Genomic DNA, 27907 nt, shown 5'->3' on the forward strand with positions numbered 1-27907 from the left:
CCAACGACATGATTTTATTCTTTTTCATGGCTTCAGAGTATTTAATGGTGTGTATATATATATATACCACATTTTCTTTATTTAGTCCGCCAATGTTGGGCACCTAGATTGATTCCCTGTCTTTGCTATTGTGAACAGTGCAGGGATAGACATAAGGTGCATGTGTCTTTTTGGTAGAATGACTTATTTTCCTTTGGGTATATACCCAGTAATGGAATTGCTGGGTCAAATGGTAGTTCAACTCTTAGTTCTTTGGGAAATCTCCAAACTGTTCTCCACAGTGGGTGCACTAATTTACATTCCCATCAGCAGTGTATAAATGAAGAACAGAAATTTATTGATTCACAGTTCTAGAGGCTTGGAAGTTCAACATTATGATGGCTGCATGTAGTGAGGGCCTTCTTGCTGTGACATCGCATGGTGGAAGGCTTCACAGGTGGAAGGGCACAGAGACAAGAGGGCATCAAATGATAGTTAATCATGCCCTTGAGGACAAAGCCCTTATGGCCTAATAGCCTCTTAAAGGCGTCACCTCTTAATACTGATATAATGGTGGTTAAATTTCAACATGAGTTTTGGAGGGTACAGACCTTCAAATCATTTCACACACCTTTCAAGTATTTTGAGCTTTTCAGAAAATGACATGTGACTGAAACCATTTCAGTATCTGTGAACACCTAAAACAGACATGCTTATCTTTAGCTATAAAAATCTGGCTTCTCTCAGTATTTTAAAAAAAATCTTTGATTTTTTGTAGTTTGAAAATGGCATGCCTAAATACAGATTTTTGGACTTTTATTCTGCTTGGTGTTCTCTGAGTTTCCTGGATCTGTGGTTTGGTGCCTGGCATTAATCTGGGAGAACTTCTTAGTCATTATTACTTCAAGTATTTCTTATGTTCCATTCTCTCTTTATCCTTCTTCTGACATATCCATTGTACATATCTTATACCTTTTTTGTAATCATTCCGCAGTTCTTGGATATTCTGCTTTTTTTTCTTTTTTTTAAATAAAGTCTTCTTTCTCTTTGCTTCTTAATGTTGGTGGTTACTATATTGAAATATTTTCAGCTCAGAGATTCTTCTCTTTGGCCATGTCCAGTCTACCTGTAAGACATCAAAGGCATTCTTTATTTTTGTTGGTGTTTTTGATCTAGCAGCTCTTTTCGGTTCTTAGAATTTCTGTTTCTATGCTTGTATCTCCTGCCTGTTCTTTCATGCTATCTCCTTTTCCATTAGAATCCTTAGCAGATTAATTATAGTTTTTAAAAATTTCTAGTCTGATAATTCCAACATCCTTGCCATATCTGACTCTGGTACTAATGCTTGCACTGTCTCTTTAAACTATATATTTTGCCCTTCAGTATGTGACATGGTTTGATTGTGTCCCCACCCAAATCTCATTTTGAATTGTAGTTCCCGTAATCCCCATGTGTCGTGGTAGGCACCGGGACCAGGTGGAGATAATTGAGTCATGGGGGCAGTATCTCCCATCCTGTTCTCCTGATAGTGAGTTAGTTCTCACGAGATCTGATGGTTTTATAAGGGGGCTTCCCCCTTTGCTGGGCACTTCTCCTTCCTGCTGCCATATGAAGAAGGACATGCTTGCCTCCCCTTTCACTATGATTGTAAGTTTCCTCCACAGCCATGTTGAACTGTGAGTCAGTTAAACCTCTTTCCTTTATAAATTACCCATTCTTGAGTATTCTTTTCATAGCAGCATGAGAATGTACTAATATGGTATGTCTTATAATTTTTTCTTTACAGCTAGACATGATGTAAAAGAAACTACTGTAAATAGGCCTTTATAGTGTGGTGATAAGACGTAAGAGAAGAGGGACTATTCTATAGTTCTCTGATTAGGTCTCAGGCTCTTGGTGAGCCATTGTCCCTTGACTGTGGCATTCACAGGTGTTTCTCAGTTTAGGATTGGCTAGTTTGAATAATATCGGGGGATCTTGGGGCAAAAGGGTGGTCTCTATTTGCCTGGTACCTGGCCCTGGGATGATTAAGGCAGAAGAATATTGCCTCCTATGGCGTCAGGGCCAGACAGAACAAGTATGGCTCTGGATCATTTAGTTTGCCCATCAAAGGCATGCTCAGGATTGAGCTCTTTGCTATTTCTTAGAATTGGCTGGCCCTGGGAGGAGCAGTCTTCTCCTTAGTCAGAAAGGCTTTTAAAATGTCAGCATATCATAATTCAGGTTGATCATCCAAAATCCAAATATCTGCAGTGCTCCAAAATCCAAAACATTTAAAGGAAATGCTCATTGGAGTATTTTGGATTTTGGATTTTTAGATTTGGGATGTCAGCCAGTAAGTATAATAAAAACATTTCAAAATCCAAAAAAATCCAAAACCTGAAGCACTTCTGGTCCTGAGCATTTCAAATAAGGGATATTCAACCTGTATTCAGAAACAAAAATAAAAAAATATAGTCCTACACATATGTGGCCAATTGATTTTCAATAAATGTGCCAACATAATTCAATAGTGAAAGGATAGTCTTTTCAACAAATTGTGCTGAATATGTACATGGAAAAATAAATGATAAAAGTAAAAACAATTTTTCAATACATTTAATAAGATTTAGTAAGCTTAAACTTAAAGGCTAAAACTATCTATAAAACCTTTGAAAGAAAACATAGGAGAAACTCTTTGGATATGGGTTATATAAAGTTTCTGAAGTAGAACACAGAAAGCACTAAGCATCCAAGAAAAATTGATAAATTGATTTTCATCAAAGTTAAACTCTTTAGCTCCTTGACTTCATTAAGAAAATTGAAAGTTGGCCGGGCGCGGTGGCTCACGCCTGTAATCCCAGCACTTTGGGAGGCCGAGGCGGGTGGATTGCAAGGTCAAGAGATCGAGACCATCCTGGTCAACACGGTGAAACCCCGTCTCTACTAAAACTACAAAAAATCAGCTGGGCATGGTGGCGCGTGCCTGTAGTCCCAGCTACTCAGGAGGCTGAGGCAGGAGAATTGCCTGAACCCAGGAGGCGGAGGTTGCGGTGAGCCGAGATCGCGCCATTGCACTCCAGCCTGGGTAACAAGAGCGAAACTCCGTCTCAAAAAAAAAAAAAAAAAAAAAAAAAGAAAATTGAAAGTCAAACCACAGACATGGAGAAAATATTTGAAATTTCCCTCTCTCTCTCCCTCTTTCCTTCTTTCTCTGTCTTCCTCCTTGTCTCTTTCTCCCTTCTTCTCTCTTTCTCTCCCCAACCAAGAAGTTGTATCCTAAATTTATAAAGAATACTTATAATTCAGTAGTAAGATAACCCAGTAAAACAGGTAAAATATTTGAATAGACACTTTAAGAAGATATACATTAAAAGATATTCAGCATCACTGGTCATCAGAGAAAGGAAAAGTAAAACAATAATGAGATATTGCTAAACACCCACTAGAAAGACTAAAATGGAAAGGAGTGACCTTGTCAAGTGCTGCCAAGGCGATAGATCAACTGGAACTCTTGTTCACTGGTGGTGGGAATGTAAAGCGTTATAATGCTTTGGGAAAGTTTAGCAGGTTGTAATAATGTTAAAGGCGTACTTACCATGTGACCCAGCAATTCTATTCTTATTTTCCTAAGACCTAGGAAAATTTATGTCTACAAAAACAACTTGTACGTGAATATTCAAAGTTCCAAACCTGGAAACAAGTCAAATAGTCATCCACAGGTAAATGAATAAATAGATGCATACTATACTATTTCTTGTCCATTAAAAGGAACAAATTGCTGGCTGGGTGTGGTGGCTCATGCCTGTAATCCCAGCACTTTGGGAGGCCAAGGCAGGTGGATCACGAGGTCAAGAGAACAAGATCATCCTGGTCAACATGGTGAAACCCCGTCTCTACTAAAAATACAAAAATTAGCTGGGTATGGTGGTGTGCACCTGTATTCCCAGCTACTAGGGAAGTAAGGCAGGAGAATTGCTTGAACCTGGGAGGCGGAGGTTGTGGTGAGCTGAGATCTCGCCGTTGCACTCCAGCCTGGGCAATAAGGGCAAAACTCTGTCTCAAAAAAAAAAAGGGAAGAAACTACTGATGCATGTGCAACGTTAGTGAATCTTGAAACAGTGTATTGAGAGAACTAAGCCAGACTGAAAGAAGTAGTACTGTTCTAGACTAGACAAAACTAATCTTATAATTATGGAAATGAGACCACTGAGTTACTTGGGATGGAGGACTTGAGTATCAGGGGCACAAAGGAACTTTTGGGTAGTACTAATGTCTATAGCTTAATTTTGGTGTTGGTTATTTGGAGATACATACATACATATATATATGTGTATATATATATATATATCAAAACTTATTAGAGCTGGGTGTGATGGCATGTGCATATAATCCCAGCACTTTGGGAGGCTGAGGTGGGAGGATTGTTTGAACTCATGAGTTAGAGACCAGCCTGGGCAACACAGCGAGACCCCCTCTCAAAAAAACAAAACCTTACCAAACTATACTGTTAAAACAGATACATTTTATTATAAGTAATTGTGGTTTTTTGCTATTACTTTTAATTTTTGCCATTAAAAGTAATGGCAAAAACTGCAGTTAGTTTTGTACCAACCTAAATATAATTTAATAATGTAAATTATATTTCAGGTAAGTAGTTTGAAATACTGGTCACCACAGAGCCCTTAAGTGTGCATTGATTTTATTTCTTTTTCTGTAATACAGTGATCACATTTTTTAAGCCACTCAAAGAATTAGACTGTTGTTTGAAGAAGCCATTCTAGAAGGTTAAGGGTCAGGGTAGGAAGACCAAATAGGAGGCTACAGCGATAATCTGGATCAGAGATAATGTTAGTTTCACATTCAACAAGATTTTTGCACATTAACCTTCCATTGCTTACTCAAAATCAAGCCAAAAGTAGGGAAGAGGTGTTTTGAGACTCTGGTATACAGACTTTTGGTTAATTTTCTTTTTGTCATCTATTTTTCAATTCCATTCTCCAAATGTACAGTCTCTGATTCTAGATCCTTGCCAGAGTTCTGCTTGGCAGGCTGACTTCCCTCTCAGACATGGCTCTGATGGGACTGTCCCTACAGGAGGCCTCTTTGACCCTGTTTCTGCAGCCAGTCCTCTTACCACCACTTTTTTACTCTCAGATGAGGCCAACCACACCCCTTCCCGCCACTCATCCACTGATGGCTGTTCCATGTACTTTGGGAGTAAAAAAATTGATAATTACTTGCATTGAGGAAATAAAATACATGTGCCTCACCTACCGTATTCTGCTAGAAGCTGGTGTTGGTATTTTGATTAATCTAGCATAGATGTTTTTTTTCCAAATAAGATTGGAAGTCTGTGGAAGTGTATGATTTATTTTGCTCTCCAACCAAACTATCAATTAAGTCATGTCATCTTCATATGATCTCTCATTAGATCAAGGATTGGCTAACTTTTTCTGTAAAGAACTGTCCAGTAAATATTCTAGGCTTTGTGGGCCATAGATTTTTGTCATACATATTCAACTCTGATATAGCATGAAATGAATGAATGTAACTAATGAATATGGCTATATTCCTGTAGTGTACAATTTTACTAAAAATGTAGCATGAATTAGAATGTATATGAATTTGTATTTTACATGAATGTAAAAATGTAGAATGAGTTTTACCTGTGGGCCATGTATTTTTGGAAACTTGCACTAGATGATGATTGACTTACTTTTGGGCCACTATTGTTATTATTGTCTCATATTATAGGTTCCTCACGTAACAGGAGACCGCAATTCCCATTTTCCTAAGAAATAATGATTTATTCTTGTTTGTTTTTTTTCTCCTTCTTGTCAACTTTATGCCCTAAGACCATTTTCATGTCATGTTCCTTCTTTATATTCGGCCCTATTCATCTGGTTTGATTAAGACTTGTGAGAAGATGCTCTTGCTCTACATTTGATACAGTATTCAGTAAGCTTTTAAAGTGATGGCTAATGTCTACCACTAATCTCTAGTGTGCTCTAAAGAGATTTTTTGCAAGATCTTAATCAATACCTGTCAGTCAACTGTAGCTGTTAGACGGCCTTCTTAGCCTTCCAGTTTTCTTTTCCAAGATTCCAGCTTTTCAGATCTGCGTGCATCCGACAATCTGTAATTCAATATTGGACTACATTTCAGGGATCAAGGAGGAGGTATTATTTGCTATCAAGCAGACTGAATGTGAATGGAAAACTCGAGTATCTTTTCTTTTCTGCGAGTTGCATGGCAGCTCAACTATCCTAAGTTTTGCCCGTAGGAAATCTCTGTAGATGATTGTTTGTGAGTGGATTGAGTCATGAATATGTAGGAAAAAAATCATTGTGATATTTCACATAGAAGATGTTTAGTTAATGGTAGTTATGTGAAATTTGAATAAGTGGGCTCAAAAAATTCTTACAGCTTCTTCATCCTTAATGACCAAATATCTGAGAAAAACAGTGTTGCAAATTTTCAATGATTATAAGCCTAACCCAAGCAGGTTTTAAATCTGTTGACATAATTCAGATATTTGTTAGGAATGAATATTACAGAACCATAGAATTTTATCATTGGAAGACTGCCTTACAGATCTTTGAATCTAGTCTTCTTATAGTATAAATACCTGGTGAGCTTATGTCATGAATTAGATGTATGTTACCCAATTTAGGTTCAATACAGGATGACCCTTCTTACACTCTATGCCATACAATAATGAGCTGCCCTAAAATGGATATCCACTCCAACCAAAACTCAATGTGTAACAGCATTTAAATGGATTCTTGAGTGAGCAATAGTGACTTTGTATCTAAAAAGGAGAGGGAAATATTATAGTGCAAATGTTATTTTGTGTTAAAAAAAAAGAAATAAATTGATTTTCACTTATTAGTGTAACATCAATACACTCCTTTCATAATCAAGTAATCAAGACCATCTCTTACTGGTCAAAGAAAGAATTGTGAGAGTCTGCTTTCATTTCTTCTTTTGGATGGCATTAATTTCAAATAATGATAATATATAGTAAATTTTATCTTCTTAATGGTACTGGTTTTAGAATAAATCATAAAATATGTATTGAACACCTGTTTCATGCAAGGTGTACCTAATTGGTACTACATTCATTTAAGAAGAACAGATGTGAATATAGCTAAGAGGGGAAGTCGAGACTACAGTGAGCCGTGATCACATCATTGCAATACAGTCTGTGTGACAGAGTGAGACCCAGGTCTCCGGGGGGAAATAAAACTGTGTAACTGGGAGTGATCCTCCCATCTTAGCCTCCGGTTTAGCTGGGAATACAGGTGCATGTTGTCATGTTGGGCTAATTAAATAAAAGTTTTTTTTCTAGAGACGGGATTTCCCTATGTTGCTTAGGCTGGAACATTTTAAAATTTATTTCTTTATACATTTAATTTAAAAAAATAGATTATGAATCATATTTCTGTGTAAACAATATGCACATTAAAATTTTGATATTCATTACCAAATACCTATCAGAAAGATCAGAGCAACTTACAGCTCTACCAACAAGGCTAGAAAATGCCCATTTCCCCAAATCCTAGATGTTTCTAAATACTGTCAGTTTTATTCATCTTTGCTAAATTAATGGGATGCCTATGTTATCTAGTTTCTGTTATTATTTCTTTGAGCACTGGTATGGTTTGTATTACTTGTCTATTGGTTTTTCTTTTTTAGTCATGAATTTCCTATTCATGTCCTTTTCCTTTATTTATATTTTTTGAAATACTCAAAAGTTATTTGTAAGACCTTTTGTTTACTGGAGACATTTAACATTCTGTCTATATATATTTTAGATTTTTAAAAATGGTTTATTACCTTTAAATCTTGTTTCTGGTTTTCTTACCCCTGATGTGCAAAAATTCCTTATTGTTATGTAAGTTAATATGTATATCTTTTACTTTATGGTTTTTACATTTTATTTTTTGTTTAGAAACACATTTTCTACCTTAATATTATAAAATATTTATTTCCATAGAGGAATAGTTCAGTGATAATTATAGAACTGTATTTTGTTTCATCTGTTTAATATACATAATGACCCCCTTTGTAATTTAGTTTAGCTCACTGGTTTTTCATCTTTAGCTACACATGAATGGCCTTGTCAACTTGATCTGCTTTTGTGCTGCTATAACAGAGTCCCACAGACTGGGTAATTTGTAAATAATAGAAGTTTATTTGGCTAGTGTTTCTGGAGGCCAGGGAGTCCAAGACTGAGGGATTACATCTTGTAGGGGCCCTATTGCTGCGTCATAACATGGCAGAAGGCATCACGTGACGTGAGAGCGGTCCTAAGAGAGGGCTGGACTCGCTTTTATAATGAACCCACTGTTGCAGTATTAACATTAATCCGTTCATGAGCGCGGTGCTACTGAAAGACCCTGCCTCTGAACATGTTGCATTGGGGATTAAGTTTCCAGCACATGAAGTTTGAGATACACATTTAAACCATAGCAGCCCTGCAGTGAGACACTTGATTCTATATCACAGGTACTGTCAGAATCCCTAGGATGGGTCTTAGGCTATGTATTTAAAAATATATTCTTTTGTATGTGTGTTACATGTATAACTGTGTATCATTGTTCTAGATCTGGGTTTTTCAGCTCTTTTTAGACCCAACTCCCCATTTTTATGAGAAATATGTTTATTGCCCTTTCTACTATTTTGAAATGCAATTACACAGGTAATGCAATATACCTAGTTACATATTTTCAAAATATTAATATAATGCTGTTATTGGAATATAAGGAAAAAGAAGATTAAAACCTTTGATAAAATATATGTATTTTAGTACCTAAATGCTGAGGTATGATTAGACTAGAAGACATCATTAGTCACATATTTACACCTATACATAGGGTCACTGTGAGAAGGGAAGTACAAATGCAGGTCAGAAGACATGTTGTATTGGTAACTCAGATGCTTTGAATGGTGTTGCCTTCAGTGATATGACTTTAATTGACTAATTTAGATAAAGTTCTTAAAATACAGTCTTCCCTTCATTTACCTACAGTATTCAGTGCTGTTAGGATTATGTAAAAACAAGTTCTTTGTTTTTAAATGTAAAAGGAGATTTTTCTACGCTCAGATAATTATAAACAAATTTTCTGCCTTCATAGAATTTGGTAGGGCACTTAAAAGTTGCACTGGATTTGGATAATTTTTCATTCTGTAGAACTGTGCTGCATAGAATGTCTGACTCCTCTGGTTCCTGCTCATTAAGTGCTTGCAATATTCCATAAACATTGTGACAAATAAAAATACCCCCATAAATTTCTCAAACAACCCTCAAGATAGGCGTTACTCCCATTGAGAACTACCGGTGTGGTTAATTAGTTTATGTTGTGAACTATTATAACTACTATAAAATACATTATGGAAATGTATGGATTCTGAAGTTGTTTTTTGAGTCATGGGTGCACTGAAAGAATTGTGTTATAGATGTCATTTCCTTTTTTTTCCAGCATAAAACTCTTGTCTCCTTTTGGTTTTGCTTCTTAATGTAATATTTTAATTTCCTTTGTCTCTCAAGCCATTTTATGCTTATTTACATCATTGTTAATTTTCAGCTATGACAACAGAAAGTACTACAGCCAATATTGTGAGCAAAATCTTAATTATATCCTGTGTTGGAAGTAATGTAAGACAATAGGAAAAAATGTAAATCAAGAGGTTGTCTTTTGAGAAGATGGCAAATATATATGACAAATGTGTCATTGAGGTCTTGACCAAGGTTAGCTTGTTGAGTGAAGATAATGCCTTTTGTTTTTGTAGGATTGTCACGTTTTGCTTCAAAGTCAAATGGAGCTGCGTAAAAGATTTCTTTGTAAGCCTTTTCTGTGGTATGCTTATATTTGTAACCCTTAGGGTAAGATGTGATAGGTGAAGCTGAATGATAAATTTTAGCAATTAACGTTTTAAAGAAATGGGATGGGCTGATACTTGGTATCATATTACAGACCAATTTTAAGTGGTATGATTGCTGTCTTTATTTATACCTAAATGATCTGATTTGGTTTTTAGATGGAAATAATGAACATTTTTTTTGCTGGAGCAAATGAGAAGATAAGTATGTTTTCAGGCAGTGATCTAAGAATAAGTTTAAGAAACATTTTGTCTAATTTCTAGTTACTGTTGAGAAGTAAGAACTCAATATCAATTATGTTAAGGACCTAGAATTGTTTTAACAGGAATTCTCCAAAATTTGGTTGTTTAATTCCAAATACTGTCATCTAATTAATCAGTTGTTTATTATCTGGTGTACCTTTTGTAGTTATCTCACCCTGGTAAGCTGTCAGGATGCTGAGCTGCTCAAATCTTTAGGTTTTAACAGAGGGGTTATGGATGATCTCTTGTAGTTAAAATGAGCAATGATTAAAATCTGCTGTTAGGGCCTTTTGCCTCAAATGATCCCTGCCTTGTTTTGCTGAGTTTGAGCCCTGTTCAGGTGGACACTAAGGCATTTGAACAGAGCCAAAGGCGCTTTCTGATAGACCACCTGGCACTGTGCTATCCGTTTCTGCCTGCACGTCTGTCCATTGAGAGCATCTGCCAGGTTTCTCAACTTTGAAAATTAAATGAAAACTTCCACGAAAGTATGGATCGCCCTTATACCAGTACAAAACCAAAAAACGCAATGCTCTTGTTTCTTGTGAGTGCAAATGAATGTAAATGTTTTAGCTGAACCCACTCGTATTCAAAGAACAGGGGGAAAAATATATATATATATATATATATACACACACATACACACACACACACACATATTTGTATAGTATGTATATGTATATGTATGTATGTATTTCTGAGTCAGTGAATACCAGCCCAATTTCCCAACGAGTGGCAGTAACAAGCATGAGAAACTGTTAAATAATTTATACACATTTCTTTAATGCATAGATTTTTAGAACTTTTAGGATATGAAGTATATTTTGAATCTCTAGGGTCAACATGATGCTGTGTTTTTCAAACTTGTTTGACAGTTGTACCATATATATTTTAGGCACCTTACACACACTGGTAATTGCTAACTGCTAGTCCAGGACTAACCCCCTGAGCAACAGAAGCATTTTCCTTCACTGAGTTATATTTTAATATTATGCCTTTCAGTGAGTACTGGTATAGAAGTCATATGAAAGGCCATACTTGTGAACTGTTGTATAGGACATTGTTCAGTATGTTGATTAGCGTTCTTGGAATAAATCCCTCCTGTGATTTAATACTTGATAAAACTATATGTTTTTCCTTTCTGTCATTTGAGAATTATATAAACTGTTATGCCTTCTTTTTTGCCTTGCTTGTAAGGCGACTCAAATAAATGTACAAACACTCAAATGAATGTAATGCACGAGTTATTCAGCTCTCATATTTAGCATGCTAAGAATTTTTACTCTCCCTTTTTATGTTTAGGCAGTTTGATAGTTAGATATCAGCTTTTGAGCCTTCCTTTCTTCAATAGAAGGATAATACCTACCATTTGGATTGTTATAAAGATCAAATGAAACATGCTTTGTTTTTTTTTTTTGAGACGGAGTGTCGCTCTTGTTACCCAGGCTGGAGTGGGGTGCGATCTCGGCTCACCGCAACCTCCGCCTCCTGGGTTCAGGCAATTCTCCTGCCTCAGCCTCCTGAGTAGCTGGGATTACAGGCACGTGCCACCATGCCCAGCTAATTTTTTGTATTTTTAGTAGAGACGGGGTTTCACCATGTTGACCAGGATGGTCTCGATCTCTTGACCTCGTGATCCACCGGCCTCGGCCTCCCAAAGTGCTGGGATTACAGGCTTGAGCCACTGCGTCTGTCCCGAAACATGCTTTGTTATTTGCTTAGCCGTGTGTCTACTACTTTGTAGAATGCTAAATAAATTCTATTATGGTTTCCTTTTAACCCCCTCCATAATTTTAGTATTTTCTGTTTCTGGTTTTGCAGTCTTATTTCATACACATCTTTACTTTGAATCAGCTCAGTCTTGTTTAGAAGTAAGTGAAGTGTAAATACTAAAACAAAAGTTATGAACAGCACATTGAGAGGGTTGCCACAGTGGAAGTGAGGCAACTGTGAGTAGAGTTGACGGAAGAAGTGATATACCTGTTATAAACAGTGTGTCCACCATGTGGGTTACTAAGAAATAGAAGACAGACCAAGGTGTCACCCAACGGTTGACATGGATAGTCTTTCTGAACAAAACGTTGGCTTGACTTGAATCTGAGTCATAGTTTTGAAGTAGCTGCAGCTCTTTTGAAATTTTTGGTTGTGCTGTGTTTCTGCTGCATGTGGAAATGAGAGCAGTTCCTATAAGGAGGATTTTATAGACCCAGAAGGTGGGAAGCAGATTTACAATTTTTGAAATAAGAACTTATGGGATATCAGGAATTTTAGTAATGGAAATTCCAGTTTTCAGAATATAACACAAGAGACATTTGATTGAGGCCCCTCCAACTTACCAGGGCTAAATATTAGATGCTTTGGATTTTATTTCCATATAAAAGTGATTCCATGTGAAAGGAGCTGTAGCCTTTCTGATCCAAGGCTCAGGGATAGTGTCCTTCCCTTTAGTCCATTCATCCTTAGACTGACAACTGACTCAATGGTCTCTTCAGCTGCACCAGCACATGGCTAGGATCGTGGCATAGGTGACCATACAATTTGTCATTGAAACGAGAACTTTTCAGAGAGAAAAGGGGCACTATTAATATTTAAGCCAAGACATAGATATAAACTTAGACATGTCCAGGACAAACTGGACATTTAATGGTTTTAGCTAATAACTCTTTTAATGTTGCTTTTAAAAACAAAAAGCTTTTATATTTGAGGGTAAGTTAGCCCTCCTGATATTTCTGTAGCAGCACAGAAATTCAGAAGTCTGTCATCCGTATTTTGAATCTTCTGAACCATGTGTTTTATTTTCTAATTTGGAGTGACATTTTCTTTTTGTATTCAAAATGACTTGTTGAATCCTGTTTAATCAGTTAAAAGACCATCTTATACTTATTTAGTAAGCTATAATGGTTCTTTCTTTGGACTCCACCAGCGAGGTAATAACCAGGGGACAAATTAAAGCACAGAGGTGAAGCTGAAGCTTTACATGTCCTTGCGTAGTAATTGCATACTTGGCAAAGACTCATCTTGGATTATTTTCAGATGTAGAATGTTGGTTTTATTTTCTGTTGTGCAGTTACATTTGGACTGTTAAAACTTAATGTTGATGACTCTTGATGCTCAAAATCAGTATAAATGAAAGTTAAATTTTAGGTCACCTGTGTTCCCCCCACTCTTGTCTTAATAGAAAAAAGCTTGGCCGGACCACAAGCGGGAATGCAAATGCCTTAAAAGCTGCAAACCCAGATATCCTCCAGACTCCGTTCGACTTCTTGGCAGAGTTGTCTTCAAACTTGTGAGTATAAAACTCATGAAATATGCCTGGGTTTTAATTAAATAAGCATATGCAGCTGCATTTTCAGGTATACCTCAGAGATATTGCAGGTTCAGTTTCAGACCACCACAATAAAGTGAATATTGCAATAAAATGAGTCTCACAAATTTTTGCAATAAAGTGAGTCTCACAACATTTTTGGCTTCCCAGTAAACATAAAAGTTATGTTTACATTACACTGTAGTCTATTAAGTGTGGAATAGCATTATGCCAACCAAAACAATATATATATCTTAATTAAAAAATACTTTTCTAAAAGTGCTAATGATAAGTATGAGCCTTTGGTACATCATACTCTTTTGCTGCTGGATGTTGATGGCTGCTGACTGATCAAAGTGGTGGTTGCAGATGTTTGGGGTGGCTGTGGCAATATCTTAAAGTAAGACAACAATAGAATTTGCCGCATCGATTGGCTCTTCTTTTCACAAATGATTTCACTATAACATGTGATGCCTCACAGCATCTTCACTAGGAGAAGGTTCAATCTCAAGAAATTACTTTCTTTGTTCATTCATAAGAAGCAACTCCTCATCTTTTGAAGTTTTATTATGAGATTGCAGTAAATCAGTCACTTCAGGCTCTACTTCTAATTTTAGTTCTCTCTTTTAAAAAAAGTTTCAGCTTAGGCCGGGCGCGGTGGCTCAAGCCTGTAATCCCAGCACTTTGGGAGGCCGAGGCGGGTGGATCACGAGGTCAAGAGATCGAGACCATCCTGGTCAACATGGTGAAACCCCGTCTCTACTAAAAATACAAAAAAATTAGCTGGGCATGGTGGCGCGTGCCTGTAATCCCAGCGACTCAGGAGGCTGGGGCAGAATTGCCTGAACCCAGGAGGCGGAGGTTGCGGTGAGCCGAGATCGCACCATTGCACTCCAGCCTGGGTAACAAGAGCAAAACTCCGTCTCAAAAAAAAAAAAAAAGAGTTTCAGCTTTTATTTTAGATTCAGGGTACATGTGCAGATTTGTTACATGAGTATATTGCATGATTTGGTTTGGGGTATGATGAATCCCGTCACTGAGTTAGTGAGCATGGTACTCAGTAGCTAGTTTTTTATCCCTTGCCCCTCTCCTTGCTTCTCGCCTCCCCCTTGTATTTCCCAGTGTCTGTTATTCCCATCCTTGTGTCCACATCCACCCAATATTTAGCTCTCAGTTATAAGTGAAAACCTGGGGTATTTGGTTTTCTGTTTCTATGTTAATTCACGTAGGATAATGCACTCCAGCTGCATTCATGTTGCTCCAAAATACATGATTTCACTCTTTTTAATGGTTGTGCAGTATTTCACAGTGTTTATATATCACATTTTCTCTGTCCATTTTACTATTGACGGGCACCTTGATTGATTCCATGCCTTTGCTATTGTGAATAGCACTGCAATGAACGTATGAGTACATGTATATTTTTTTTACAATGATTTATTTTCCTTTGAGTATATACCCAATAATGGGATTGCTGGTTTGAATGGTAACTCTGTTTTAAGTTCCCTGAGAAATCTCCAAACTGCTTTCCACAGTGGCTGAACTAGATTACATTCCCACCAATAGTAGATAAGCGTTCCCTTTTCTTCCCTCACCAGCATGTGTTATTTTTGGCTTTTTATTCATAGCCACTCTGACTGGTGTGAGATGGTATCTCATTGTGAGATGATGTTCTCTGATGATTAGTAACACAGAGCATTTTTCCTGTGTTTTTTGGCAGCTTGTGTATCGTCATTTGACAAGTGTCCTTGTCCTTTGCCCGCTTTTTATTTTTACTTTTTGAGATGGGGTCTCACTCTGTTGCCCCAGGCTGGAGTGTTGTGGCATGATCATTGCTCACTGTAGCCTCAACCTGTGGGGCTCAAGCAATTCTCCTACCTCAGCTTTTCGAGTAGCTGGGACCACAGGTGCACACCACCACGCCCAGCTAGTTTTTGTGTTTTTTCTTTTGTTTTGGAAAGACGAAGTTTCATTGTGTTTCCTAGGCTGGTGTCGAACTCCTGGACTCCAGAAATTCTCCCACCTTGGTCTCCCATAGTGCTGGGATTATATAGGTGTGAGCTCCTGTGGTGGCCCTTTGTCCACTTTTTAATGAGGTTGTTTGTTTTTTACTTGATGAATTGCCTAAGTTGCTTATAGATTCTGAATATTAGACCTTTGTTGGATGCATAGTTTGCAAATATTTTCTTTGATTCTGTAAGTTGTCTGTTTACTCTGTTGTAAATTTCTTTTGCTGTGCAGGAGCTCTTTAGTTTAATTAGATCCTGCTTGTCAGTTTTATTTTTGTTGCAGTTGCTTTTGAGGACTTAGTCATAATTCTTTCCAAAGGCCGATGTGTAGAAGCATATTTCCTAGGTTTTCTTCTTGATTCCAGTTCCTTTGTTCTTTCCATCACATCTACAGTTACTTTGTCTGCTGAAGTCTTGAACTCCTCAGAGGTATCCATGAAGGTTGGAATCAACTTCTTCTGAACTGCTATTAATGTTGATGTTTTGACCCCCCCATGATTTACAGATATTCTTAATGGTATTTAGAATGGTGAATCGTTCACAGAAGGTTTTTAAAATTTACTTTGTCCAGATCCATGAGAGGAGTCAGTATTTGTGGCAGCTATAGCCTTGTGGAATATAGTTTTAAAATAAGACTTGAAAGTCAAAATTATTCCTTGATTCATGGGCTGCAGCATGAAGGTCATGCTGGCAGGCAGGAAAGCAACATTGAAGTTTTTAAATACCTCTGTTAGAGCTATTGGGTGACCAGATGCGTTGTCAATGAGCAGTAACATTTTAAAAGAAATGTTTTTTAATGAGCAGTAGGTCCCAACAGTGGACTTAAAATACTCAGTAAACCATGCTGTAACAGATGTGCTGTCATCTACACTTCGTTGTTCCATTGGTAGAGCATAGGTAGAGTAGATTTACCACAATTAGTAAGGACATTAGTAAATTCCTAGCATTTTAGGAATGGTGAATGAGTACTGGCTTTAACTTAAAGTCACCAGCTGCATTAGTCCCTGAAAAAAGGTCAACTTGTTCTTTAAAGCCAGGCATTGACTTCTCTCTAGCTATGAAAGTCCTAAATGACATCTTCTTCCAATATAAGGCAGTTTCATCTACATTAAAAATCTGTTGTTTAGTGTAGTAAAATTCAATTATTTTAGTTAGATCTTCTGGATCATTTGCTGTAACTTCTGCATCAGCACTTGCTAGTTTGTCTTGTGCTTTTTTAGATTTATTTATTTATTTTTTGAGATGGAGTTTCACTCTGTCACCCTGGCTGGAGTGCAGTGGTATGATCTTGGCTCACTGCAACCTCTGCCTCCCAGGCTCAAGCAGCTGTCCTGCCTCAGCCTCCCAATAGCTGGCACTACAGGCACCCACCATATGCCTGGCTAATTTCTGTGCTTTTAGTAGAGATGAGGTTTCACCATGTTGGCCAAGCTGGTCTTGAACTCCTGACCTCGGGTGAACTGCCTGCCTTGGCCTCCCAGAGTGCTGGGATTATGGGCATGAGCCACCGTACTCCGCTACCTTGTGCTTTTATGTAATGGAGATGGCTTCTTTCCTTAAACCTTGTGAACCAACCTCTGTTAACTGCCAACTTTTCTTGTGCAATTTGCTCACCTCTCTCAGCCTTCATAGAATTGAAGCAAGTTATCCTCTGGATTAGGCTTTGGTGCAAGGGAATATTGTGGCTGTTTTGATCTTCAGTCCAGGCAACTCAGACTTTCTCTGTATCAGCAAGAAGACTGTTTTGCTTTCTTATCATTCATATATTCATGGGATTAGCTCTTTTCATTTTCTTTAAGAACTTTCCCTTATATTGACCACTTGGCTGTTTGGTGCAAGAGGCCTAATTTATCGTCTATATCAGCTTTCAATACTTTTTCACTAAGCATACCCATTTCTAGCTTTTGATTTAAAATGAGAGATGTGCAACTCTTCCTTTCACTTGAACACGTATAGGCCATTGTAAAGTTATTAATTGGCCTAATTTGAATATTGTTGTGTCTCCGAGAATACAGAGGCCTGAGGAGCGGGAGGAGATAGGGGAATAGCCAGTCAGTGAGAATAGCTGGTTCACAGAGCAGTGAGAACACACACAACATTTATTAAGTTTATGGTCTTATATAGGGATAGTTTGTGGCACCCCAAAACAATTACAGTAGTAACATTAAAGATCACTGATCATAGGTCACAGTAACAGGTATAGTAATAACAAAAAGTTTGAAATATTGTGAGAATTCCAAAATGTCACACATAGACACAAATTGAGCACATGTTAGAAAAATGGCATTGATAGACTTGTTTGATGATGTAAACCTTTAGTGCAATATCTGCAAGCTGTGTAAAGTGAAGTGTGATAACATGAGGTATGCCTGTGTTACTCTTCTTTAAGGATGAAATTAACACCATGTTAATGTAGAAGGTAGATTATTCCAGGGAGTGTCCGAAGACAAAAAAATGTGTTCTTTTCCTATCAATCACAGAATCTGTAGCAGTGAAGAAATACACAGTCTCTCTTGAAGGCCCTGCTGTCTTCCTGTGAGAATAAAGATGGAGAAGGTTTTATATTTGCGATATGAGATGGAAGTGACCTCTGTTACATTGCCTTTATAACTTTGCTGTTGTGAACTAACACACAGGGCAAGCATGTCATTTTTCTACTTGCCTTTTCAAAGAAGATGATAATTAATATTCACTGGAAGAGTACTTATCTTTTTTTTATAGAATTCATTGAAGTGATTTCTTTGGTCCTTTTTCATAAGTGGCAAAACAGTAAATTCTGTGATATTCTGCTGTGGCGAAGCCTTTCAGATTTTTTTTACCCGTCTTTAGCATGAATATCTTTCTCAAATTATTGCAGGCTCCCGATTTGTTCTTCCTTTTTTTTTTTTTTTTTTGAGACAGGGACTTGATCTGTTACCAAGGCTGGAGTATAGTAGCACAGTCATAGCTCACCCTCCCTCCTCAGCCTGCCGAGTAGCTGGGACTACAGATGCGTGCCACCATGCCTGGCTAATTTTTGTATGTTTTGTAGGTATAGGATTTCACCATGTTTCCCAGGCCGGCCTTGAACTCCTGGGCTCAAGCAATCTGCCTGCCTCGGCCCCCCAAAGTACTGGGATTATAGGTGTGAGCTACCATGCCCCACCTTTTCCTATTGTTTACTGACTGTTTTGGCCAGTATACAATTTTATAGCGGATTTTAGGAATATAAAAATATGGAAACTTCTTGTACAAGAGTTTTGCATTTGGAGATTAAACTGTTGATTGAAGATACTAGTTAGATTTTTATTTTGAGTGATAAATAGAAAAAATTTATAGACATGTTCTTTTTGATAGACTTTCATTTAAATATATAAACGTAGTCAAACGTATTTGTTTATATATTGGAATGCTTGAAATTGTTATTAGTGTTTTTCCCCTTTTCTTCACAGATGGAAGGGTCACCTTCAGAATCAGAGAAGCTTTACTCATTTTATGATCTGGAGTCAAGTAAGTGATTGTCTATCAGCATCTTAAAAATTTTTCTATAATTTATTTGCTGAGTTGGTAAATAAGTTTATTTTTAACTTCATTTTCTGTTTCTTTATAATGTGTTGCAAACCTAACAAAACTTGTTTTTATATACAACTGTCACACTGGTTTATTTCACTGATTCCGGGGCAGCTTTGTCCTAAAATAGGAGTTAGTAAAGCACCATAGAGATGTTCAGGTTAGACGGGGATAGTGTGACCATTAGTCCAGTTGACGAAATCATTTTTCTTGTTTTTTCCCTCCCTGTTTCCCTTCTTCCCTCTCTTGATTTCCTGTTCTGATTTCTTTTTGATGTCAGAGAAGAGTGAATTAGTGCACAGGGGGATTCCACAGAGTTTTTACAGTTACGGATCTTTTAGATATTAAGGAAAGTAGAAGGTACAGATGACTCAGTCTCTGTGACATCATTCTTCTCTGAAACTACCATGCTGGTAGCCACCTTCTTGGGATGACTTAAAAGCCTTCCCATATCTGAGTGTTAATCAAAGGTAGGCTTTATTTTGCCTTTGTATGGGCACAGATCCTTTTCAATGAGGTTGTAAGTTATTTCAACTCAAAACTAGCCAGGGCACATAGCGTATGTTTGCTGCACAGTTTAATACTTCTGGATGCAGACAAATAAGAAGATGATCTAGTACAGATTTCCATAAAGTTATGGGATCCTAAGTTCCCATGAGTATAAATTACTATATAAGAAATCATTGGGTTAATTATTCTGTTGAGTAAGTAATTTAAAGAATACACATGGACATAAGCAACAGAATTACTCTATAGTTCAGCTTGATGTATCTTTTCAAGTTTTATAAGACAGCAAAGTATTCATAATTTCTTGATAATTACTGTTAGACAATTAATGTTTGTTACCATGGGTTTTACTCTTCACATTAGCCCTACTTAGTAATAGTGTCATACACATGACCTTAAGTGAAATACTCTCAAATGTTACTAATGAAAATGTATACTTTTAGCCTTAATACCCCATTCGTGGTATAATTGAAAATGATATTTAAAGGGGATAGTATTGGCTTTAGAAGTTTCTTTTTTTTCTTCTTTTGTTTTAGAACCATCTCCTTCTGTTTGGGTTGATGCAGCATCGTATCTTGTTTTTTGTCTTTGCTTTTTTGAGATGGAGTCTCTCCTTTTGCCCATGCTGGAGTACAGTGGTGCCATCTTGGCTCACTGCAACCTCCACCTCCCAGGTTCAAGTGATTCTCCTGCCTCAGCCTCCTGAGTAGCTGGGATTGTAGGCGCGCACCACCACATCTGGCTAATTTTTGTATTTTTAGTAGAGACGGGGTTTCACCATGTTGGCCAGGCTGCTCTCGAACTCCTGACCTCAAGTGATTTGCCTGGCTTAGCCTCCTAAAGTGCTCGGATTACAGGTGTGAGCCACTGTACTATGCTCCTTTATCTTGTTTATTCAACTCAGGTAACTTGAAGTTTAAATTGCTGTGCATGATCCCTGTTCTATTCATGATATACTATCCACATGAAAAATTTAACCTATTTGAACTTTATCTGAACTTTTTAGTTCGCATTTTCTGTCTTTTTGCCTTAGAGGTGATGCTATTTATTAGTTTAGTCATGACCTAGTTGTAAATTATTTCATGGAAAAGTCTGCTTAAATTGACTGACTTACTAGAACTTATAATTGTTTATATGGTTGTACAGAATGATGTAGAAAATCTAGTAACACACAACCTTACTGATTTTGGATTTAATGCTTTTTCATGCACACTTATGTTTTGATAGGTGTTCGATCTTACATTTCAGACAAAATTTGACAGAGTTTGCATATGGATTATTTTTAGTTGTCAAAAGATAAGACAGTATGTATTTGCTCTTTGTCAGAATCTGGTATAAGGCAGGAAATACCTGGTTTAACAGCCAGCATTGAACACTTGAAAATTATCCTCTAAAAGTTCACTTTTAGATTGTGCTATTTATTTTGTCTTTAAAAAAGATATTAACAAACTGAATGAAGATAAGAAAGAGGGCCTCAGGCAACTTGTAATGACATTTCAGCATTTCATGAGAGAAGAAATACAGGATGCCTCTCAGCTGCCACCTGCCTTTGACATTTTTGAAGCCTTTGCAAAAGTAAGTGTTCAGTTTGCTATCTTTGCTAATTCTGTAAATTAACCATTTGCTCCTCATTTTGTTGTTGGTTACAAAAATGTCGGGAATCTTGACAGGAAATTCAAGACTCTTAATGTCTTATATTACTCCCTTATCATAGTGAGTAGAGAATGAGAGAATGTATTGTGTGCATTGAAAAGGGTATGAATTTTTCTGCCTTATTAATATTATTGCCTGAATATGTTCATTGTCAACTTTCAAAATATACCCTGGTAAGAAAGAGTAGATTTTCTTTTCTCAGAAGAAAATAGCATATCCCATTATTTTTTTTTGCAAATGAACTTGTTTGCCATTGTATTGCATTCATTGAGTTTTATAGTGTTTTTTTAAGCATAGAGCCTGTCTTTGAAATGAAAAATTTATTGGAATCCTTTTCTTTTTTTTTTTTTTTCCCCCCCCGAGATGGAGTCTCACTCTGTCGCCCAGGCTGGAGTGCAGTGGCGTGACCTTGGCTCACTGCAACCTCTGCCTCCTGTATTGGAGCTATTCTCCTGCCTCAGCCTCCTGAGTAGCAGGTATTTCAGGTGTGCACCACCACTCCTGGCTAACTTTTGTATTTTTAGTAGAGGTGGGCTTTCACTGTGTTGGCCAGGCTGGTCTTCAACTCCTGACCTCAAGTGATCCACCCACCTCAGCCTCCCAGAATGCTGGGATTGTAGGCGTGAGCCACCTTGCCTGGCCCCCCCTTTTTTTTTTCTTGAGACAGAGTCTCACTCTGTCACCCAAGCTTGAGTGTAGTGGCAATGATCTTGGCTCACTGCAACCTCTCCCCCCCAGAATCAAGCAATTCTCATGCCTTAGCATTCCGAGAAGCTGGGATTGCGGGTGTGAGCCACCATGCCCTGATAATTTTTGTATTTTTTTGTAGAGGTGTAGTTTCATCATGTGTTGCCCAGGATGGTCTTGAACTCCTGACCTCAGGTGATCCACCCACCTCCGCCTCCCAAAGTGCAGGGATTACAGGCGTGAACCACCACACCTGGCTTCCTGAAGTATTATTTTTAAAAAATGATTCTGAGGGTTTATCTTGGCTTAGGGAGGAAGAGTGCAATGATTGATTTTTTTTTTCTTCACGAGCCCATAGGTATGAAATGATGGATTCTTGATATTTACCCTGGTATAGGGATGACAGAGACACTCCCCTCACTGTTAGGGATCTGCTGTCCTTGCTTTTTCATATTGTGTGTTTGCATTTGTTTTAATATTGATCATAATAACAAGTAAAACTTTGCTTTTGACCAATTTGCCACTTATTTTGTAATTTGTAAGCATACATTTAAAGATATATTTATGCCATTCATATTTTAAGGCATGTTTTAAAACTTAATTTTTCTGAAACATTAAATGTAATTGGTTTGATTACTGGAGATTTATTCTGGTTTTTCTCAAATGTATTTTTATTCTGTAAGGTATGTTTTTATGATTTTCTGATTAGTGTCATCTTAATGTTATATTCTGGTTTATCTATAATTTAAAACTGACTTCAAAATTTTAGTGGTTACTTACAATGCATCTGAGAGCTTTCTCATATATTTATTTCATATTCTTCTGAAAATCATAACCTATAGTAGTATTGTGTATAGTACGTAAGACTTTTTTCATGTTAAACACCATAAAAATGAATACCTACTGAAAGATAAAAATATACTTTATGATGATTATTGCCTTATTCCTATTGTTAAGTTTGTGGCTATTCTGTGGTAATTATTTCTTTCCTGTTGTTGGAAAATGTTCCAGTGATAATTACTGATGTTATTAATATCCATGAAAAATATTTTAAAATACTTTCTTTTTTAAAACTTTATTTATTTATTTATTTTCTGGGCTCTAGTACTTGCCAAAATAAACTTTCTCTTTTTTTTTTCCTTTTTTTTTTGAGACGGAGTCCTGCTTTTGTGGCCCTGTCTGGAGTGCAGTGGTGTGATCTAGGCTCTCTGCAACCTCTGCCTCCTGGGTTCAAGCAATTTCCCTGCTTCAGCCTCCCGAGTAGTGGGATTACAGGTGCCCACCACCACACTTGGCTAATTTTTGTATTTTTAGTAGAGATGGGGTTTCACCATGTTGGCCAGGCTAGTCTCAAACTCCTGACCTTATGATCCGCCCACCTCGGCCTCCCAAAGTGTTGGTATTACAGATGTGTGCCACTGCGCCTGGCCTTAAAATACTTTCTATTGCTACATGTAAAATGTGAATTATTATCCAGTTCTCTTTTCTTTTTGAAGATTTTAATGTGTTTTTTGATGAAATTCTCTCCATGTTATATAGAGGGAAAATTCTGTTCCTATGACTGAGTGGACCAATTTTTAATACTGTGCTTCCCCTTCTCCCCACATAATATTTGTTACTGCTACAAAAGTAGAACATGTGCATTTTTGAGACTTTTGGGCATAATTGGCCTTAGATGTGTCATTTCTGCATTAAAACATAGGTTAGTAATCAGAGGAAAGCAACTTATAACCCATGGCTTCTGAACTTTCTGGTGAAAGTTTTGTTAATGTTTTTAATTTGTATTTTTCTGCTTATAAATTTGTCCTTAAAAGAAGTTACTCCCCTCCTTCCTTCCCCGACCTCCAACTCCTTCTCCTTCTCCTCCTTTGTTCATGCAGTGATCCTAAATTAACCTAACTGGATCCGGCAGCTTGCAGGGATGAGTCACTGAGCACATGTTGATGGCATATGATGGTGGTGATCACATCAAGCACACAGGAGCTGGGTAAAGAGCACTGGGCAGAGATTTGTATCCCAGTCTACTGCTCCTCTCCTCATTTTACTGGTATAAAAGTAATTAATCAAAGAGAAGAAATGAGCACCACAGAAAGCAACATAAAACAGGATTTTGTTTTTTTGAAGCCAGATAAAGCCAGCCTTCTACATAGTGTAAATTCAAAAGTCAGTTCAGTAGGTTGTGGAAAGCAGGTCAGCATGCAACTATCCCTGACTTGTTGGGTACCAGATGTTTATGTTGGGTACCAGCCCCCAATCTCGTACGTGGGTGCCCTTAGTCCTGATGGTGACGAGGGATTAAGAAAAGGAAATAAAGACAGAGACACAAGAGTAGAGTTTACAGCATGGGTCCTGGGTACTAAGGGAAGCTTGGGAACTGCATTGGCCAGGAGCTTTGGGCTCCAAAAACTTTTATTATGTGCATAATCTCATTGATCTTATGGGCATGGAGGAGGAGGGTAAAGGAGTAGGTAAAATAGCCAGGCAGGCGGAGAGCACTTGATATCCTTCCAAGACATGCTAAACTGGTACTCTGAGTTTATCACCAATTTTTATCAGGGTGCTGAGGCATCAGAAGTTTAGTGGATGAGGAGCCACCCGGTCTGACCACACCCAGTGTATCAAGGGGCTTTTATCTCCCGAGCACTGGGGACATAGAGCAATTAAAATCACTCCTTATTCCGACAACCTAGGCAGAGCCTGGGGTGTTCCCTGATCTCTGCCCTGCAAGGCTTTTCTCCTCCTTGCCAGCTCCCATCTGCAAAGACCGTCTCGGATCTTGTGAGCAGAGGTCGCCTCCCTTCTCAGAGATCTTTGCATAAGCCCTCTTTACGAGGCCCTCATGCAGTCTGCATGTTGAGAAGGCATTCCTGGGACCAGAGCAGTATTCCCTGCTGTGCAACAACCCGGTGTTAGCGCGCTCTGGGTGGTCTTTACCTTAGGCCTCCTGTTGCCATTTCTAATTAACTGTACCAATAATATAGTTTAGTTTGGTGTATAAACTTCAGTGTTCTCTGAGCCAAGCAAGCTTATAATTATTTAGATCGACCTTGACCCACACGACTGACGGTTTGTACATTCCGAAGCAGCTGCTGACTTTTGAATTTATGCTGTAAACAAGACTAGCTTTACTTGGCCTCCATAACCAAGACCTTGTTTTATGTTTTTCTTTTGGTCCTTCTCATTTACATTCATTCAGGTTCTGTGCATATTATAGACATGCTAAGCTTATGTTTTAGCCCATCTTTTTTTGTTTGGAGACGGAGTTTTTGTTCTTGTTGCCCAGGCTGGAGTGCAGTGGCACCACATTGGCTCACTGCAACCTCTGCCTTCTGGGTTCAAGCAGTTCTCTGGTCTCGGCCTCCTGAGTAACTGGGATTACAGGCATGTGCCACCAAACCCAGCTTATTTTTGTATTTTTAGTAGAGACAGGGTTTCGCCATGTTGAGTTAACTTTTGTACTTTTAGTAGAGATGGGGTTTCACCACGTTGGCCATGCTGGTCTCGAGCTCCTGACCAGCATGGCCAACGTGGTGAAACCCTGTTTCTACTAAAAATACAAAAATTAGCTGGGTGATCCGCTCGCCTCGGCCTTCCGAAGTGTTGGGATTACAGGCGTGAGCCACTGCACCTGACCGGTTTTTGCCCATCTTATTGTAATTGAAGTCATATGGAGTTCTCAGAGCTTTTCTAAACTTGCTTATATCTTAATTTTTTTGATTTTTAAATTACAGACATTTTCAAGCATGCTCACAAACAGAGGGACTTGTAGAGTGAATCTTCATGTTTCTGTTAGCTGGTTTCCTTAGTTTTCAGACTTGCTTTATAGCTGTCATTTTTAATACTTAGATTTCACACAGATGTTCTTTCCCTTTGTTTGGAGACAGTCTTCATTAGAATTACAGTAGCCTAACCTTCATTAGAATTAGTCTTTTCTTATCAAGCCTCTTGCCCTGCTGAGAGATGTTTGTTAGATGACTCCGAATTTGCTTAGTAAATTCAGCAGACTTTTATTTATTTATTTGCAGGTGTAATGTGTACCAATACTCTTGATACAGGGTTGTAGAAGCATGTGGCTAATTCTAAATCACATGATTATTTGTCAAGGCAAAAAACATTGGCAGGCCACAAGTCTTACTTGAAGAGATGCATATCTTTATCAAACTTGCACTTTCCCTGAAAGGAAAGGGGTCGGGGAGGATGAGAAAGGTCTTAATCCTGAGAGCATATTTTATAGTCTGCTGAATTGATGGCTTTTTCTAATGGAAACCTGTGATTGATACCTGCAAAGCTGGCTGTTTATATTGTGAATATTGGAGTATCTGGTGGAAAATAGTGTGTCTTTCCTGTTGGACCATGTTCTCAGTGCCGAATGTGCATCTACTGTGTAAGCCTTAATTTTACTTGGAAAAATGTCTTCTACTACTTGAGACCTTTTGTTATATAGTCATTTTCTGGGTCATATTCCCAGATGTTCCTCCTTTTTACCCCACTTCTTAGCACCAGTGTTAGTCTCTGACTCTCCAGTCACACATACACACTAATAGCAATTGGGTTTAGAGTGTGGAGTTTTCTGTATAAATATTTCCTGTCCACTTATGAATTTGTTGCCTGGCTGTAAAATTTGAGTAACATGAGGCATAGGAAGGAGGAATTTTTCTAGGGGTGGGTATCAAGGAGGACCTCATATCGTAAGTAGAAACTGACATAAATTTCAAAAGTGAGCATGGTGTTGGGAAACAGTTATATACAGTGGTTTAGAAATGCTGCTGGGGAGTGAGGGGGTGTTGATTCCTCCAACCTCCTGAGGGAAATATGTCCACTTCCTCTGGAGAAGGTTTGAAAAGGAAGTTGTTACCTGTGGAATACAGATTTCAGTTATATTTAGTAATTACAGTAGAGGATCAACTCTAAGCACTTAGTGGAATGTCTGACACATATTATTAATTTCTACTACTGTTGCTCCCACCTCCCAGCTTTCTTTGTGTTGGAATACAGAACTTCAGTGTTTTATGTCTCCCTGTGCTGTCTTCTCGCCAGGAGTGCAGTCAGCAACTGATTGTAAACCAGAGTCTCGGATGGTTGCCCACAGTTGTGCCCAGTACTGATGTCTCTTGAGATACTGAGAATTACCTGTTTTGTTGAGAAGAAATTTTGCAAACAGGCAATAGTATCTTTTCCCTAATAACTGTCCTGGTTTCAGTCATAGCCATTGTGGACAGAAATCATTTAATGTTGCCATCATTCATAGCAACTCCATGATATCAAAGTAGTTTCTTGGGATTTCACATAGGAAATGTAAAAGTAGGCTTCCTGTGATGAATGAAATCTCTCTCATGCATGCATCTTGAAAGGATGGAATTAAGAGTCCTTTAGTTGTCATGTTTTAATTAATTGAAATGACATGGAATGTACTGTATTGTATTTCTTATTCTATCCCTCCAAATGTCCATTGATAATTATTAGCAGTGGTCGTGAATAGTCTAAACTTAATTTCAGTAGAATTTGTTTTGAGAGTATTTTTTATGCACGTGAAATACTTTTTTAGGGATTATTGTACAGGGTTCTAGAAAAATACATGATTTTTTTCTGGGCTTGTAACTTTCTTTTCTAAAAATGTATTTGACAGCCTGATGAGAAATGTGTTAAAATCTGAACAATAAAATAGAAAACAGGCTACTTGCATAGAATGTTTTAAAAACAGACATTAAGTTGGCATCAACAAGAATAAAAATGACCTTCCTGACCACAAAACCTATGTCATTGTTAGCGTTTCCAGAGCTCTGCACAGTACTGTTGAACTTTATAATGTTGTGCAACTGCCACAGAATTTTTTGATTAGAAATTCTACATCTGTTTGAGAAGATGTTCCTGCCTTTTTTCTTTCAAACAAATTAATAATTCTCCTGGTAGCATGTTATTTTTGTTCTTTAGGGTACATATGTGACCTCCAGAGCTTGCTTTTCCAAAATCTAATTTATAATTATGTTAAGCTGCAGCTGGTTTTGCAATATGTATTGGTCGCATAGATTTGGAAGTGAATATTTTAGAGGTATTTTTGGTGCTATGATATTTAAATTTTACAGTTTCATTCTTAGTAAATTCTTTTTTA

At 37.7% G+C, this 27907-nt stretch overlaps 1 protein-coding gene across 1 annotated transcript in view; it reads left to right on the forward strand.

The window, feature by feature from the left end:
- SMYD3 (SET and MYND domain containing 3) overlaps positions 1-27907 on the forward strand; it is a 709642-nt gene that overhangs the window by 151193 nt on the left and 530542 nt on the right. The window contains exons 3-5 of the mRNA XM_032242383.1: positions 13268-13375; positions 18834-18891; positions 20897-21033. Of these exons, the coding sequence (XP_032098274.1) occupies positions 13268-13375; positions 18834-18891; positions 20897-21033 (303 nt within the window). The remainder of the gene's footprint in view (positions 1-13267; positions 13376-18833; positions 18892-20896; positions 21034-27907) is intronic.

Source organism: Sapajus apella, unplaced genomic scaffold (assembly GCF_009761245.1).
Source record: "Sapajus apella isolate SASKATOON/1434 unplaced genomic scaffold, GSC_monkey_1.0 scaffold49, whole genome shotgun sequence".
NCBI lineage: Eukaryota > Metazoa > Chordata > Mammalia > Primates > Cebidae > Sapajus > Sapajus apella.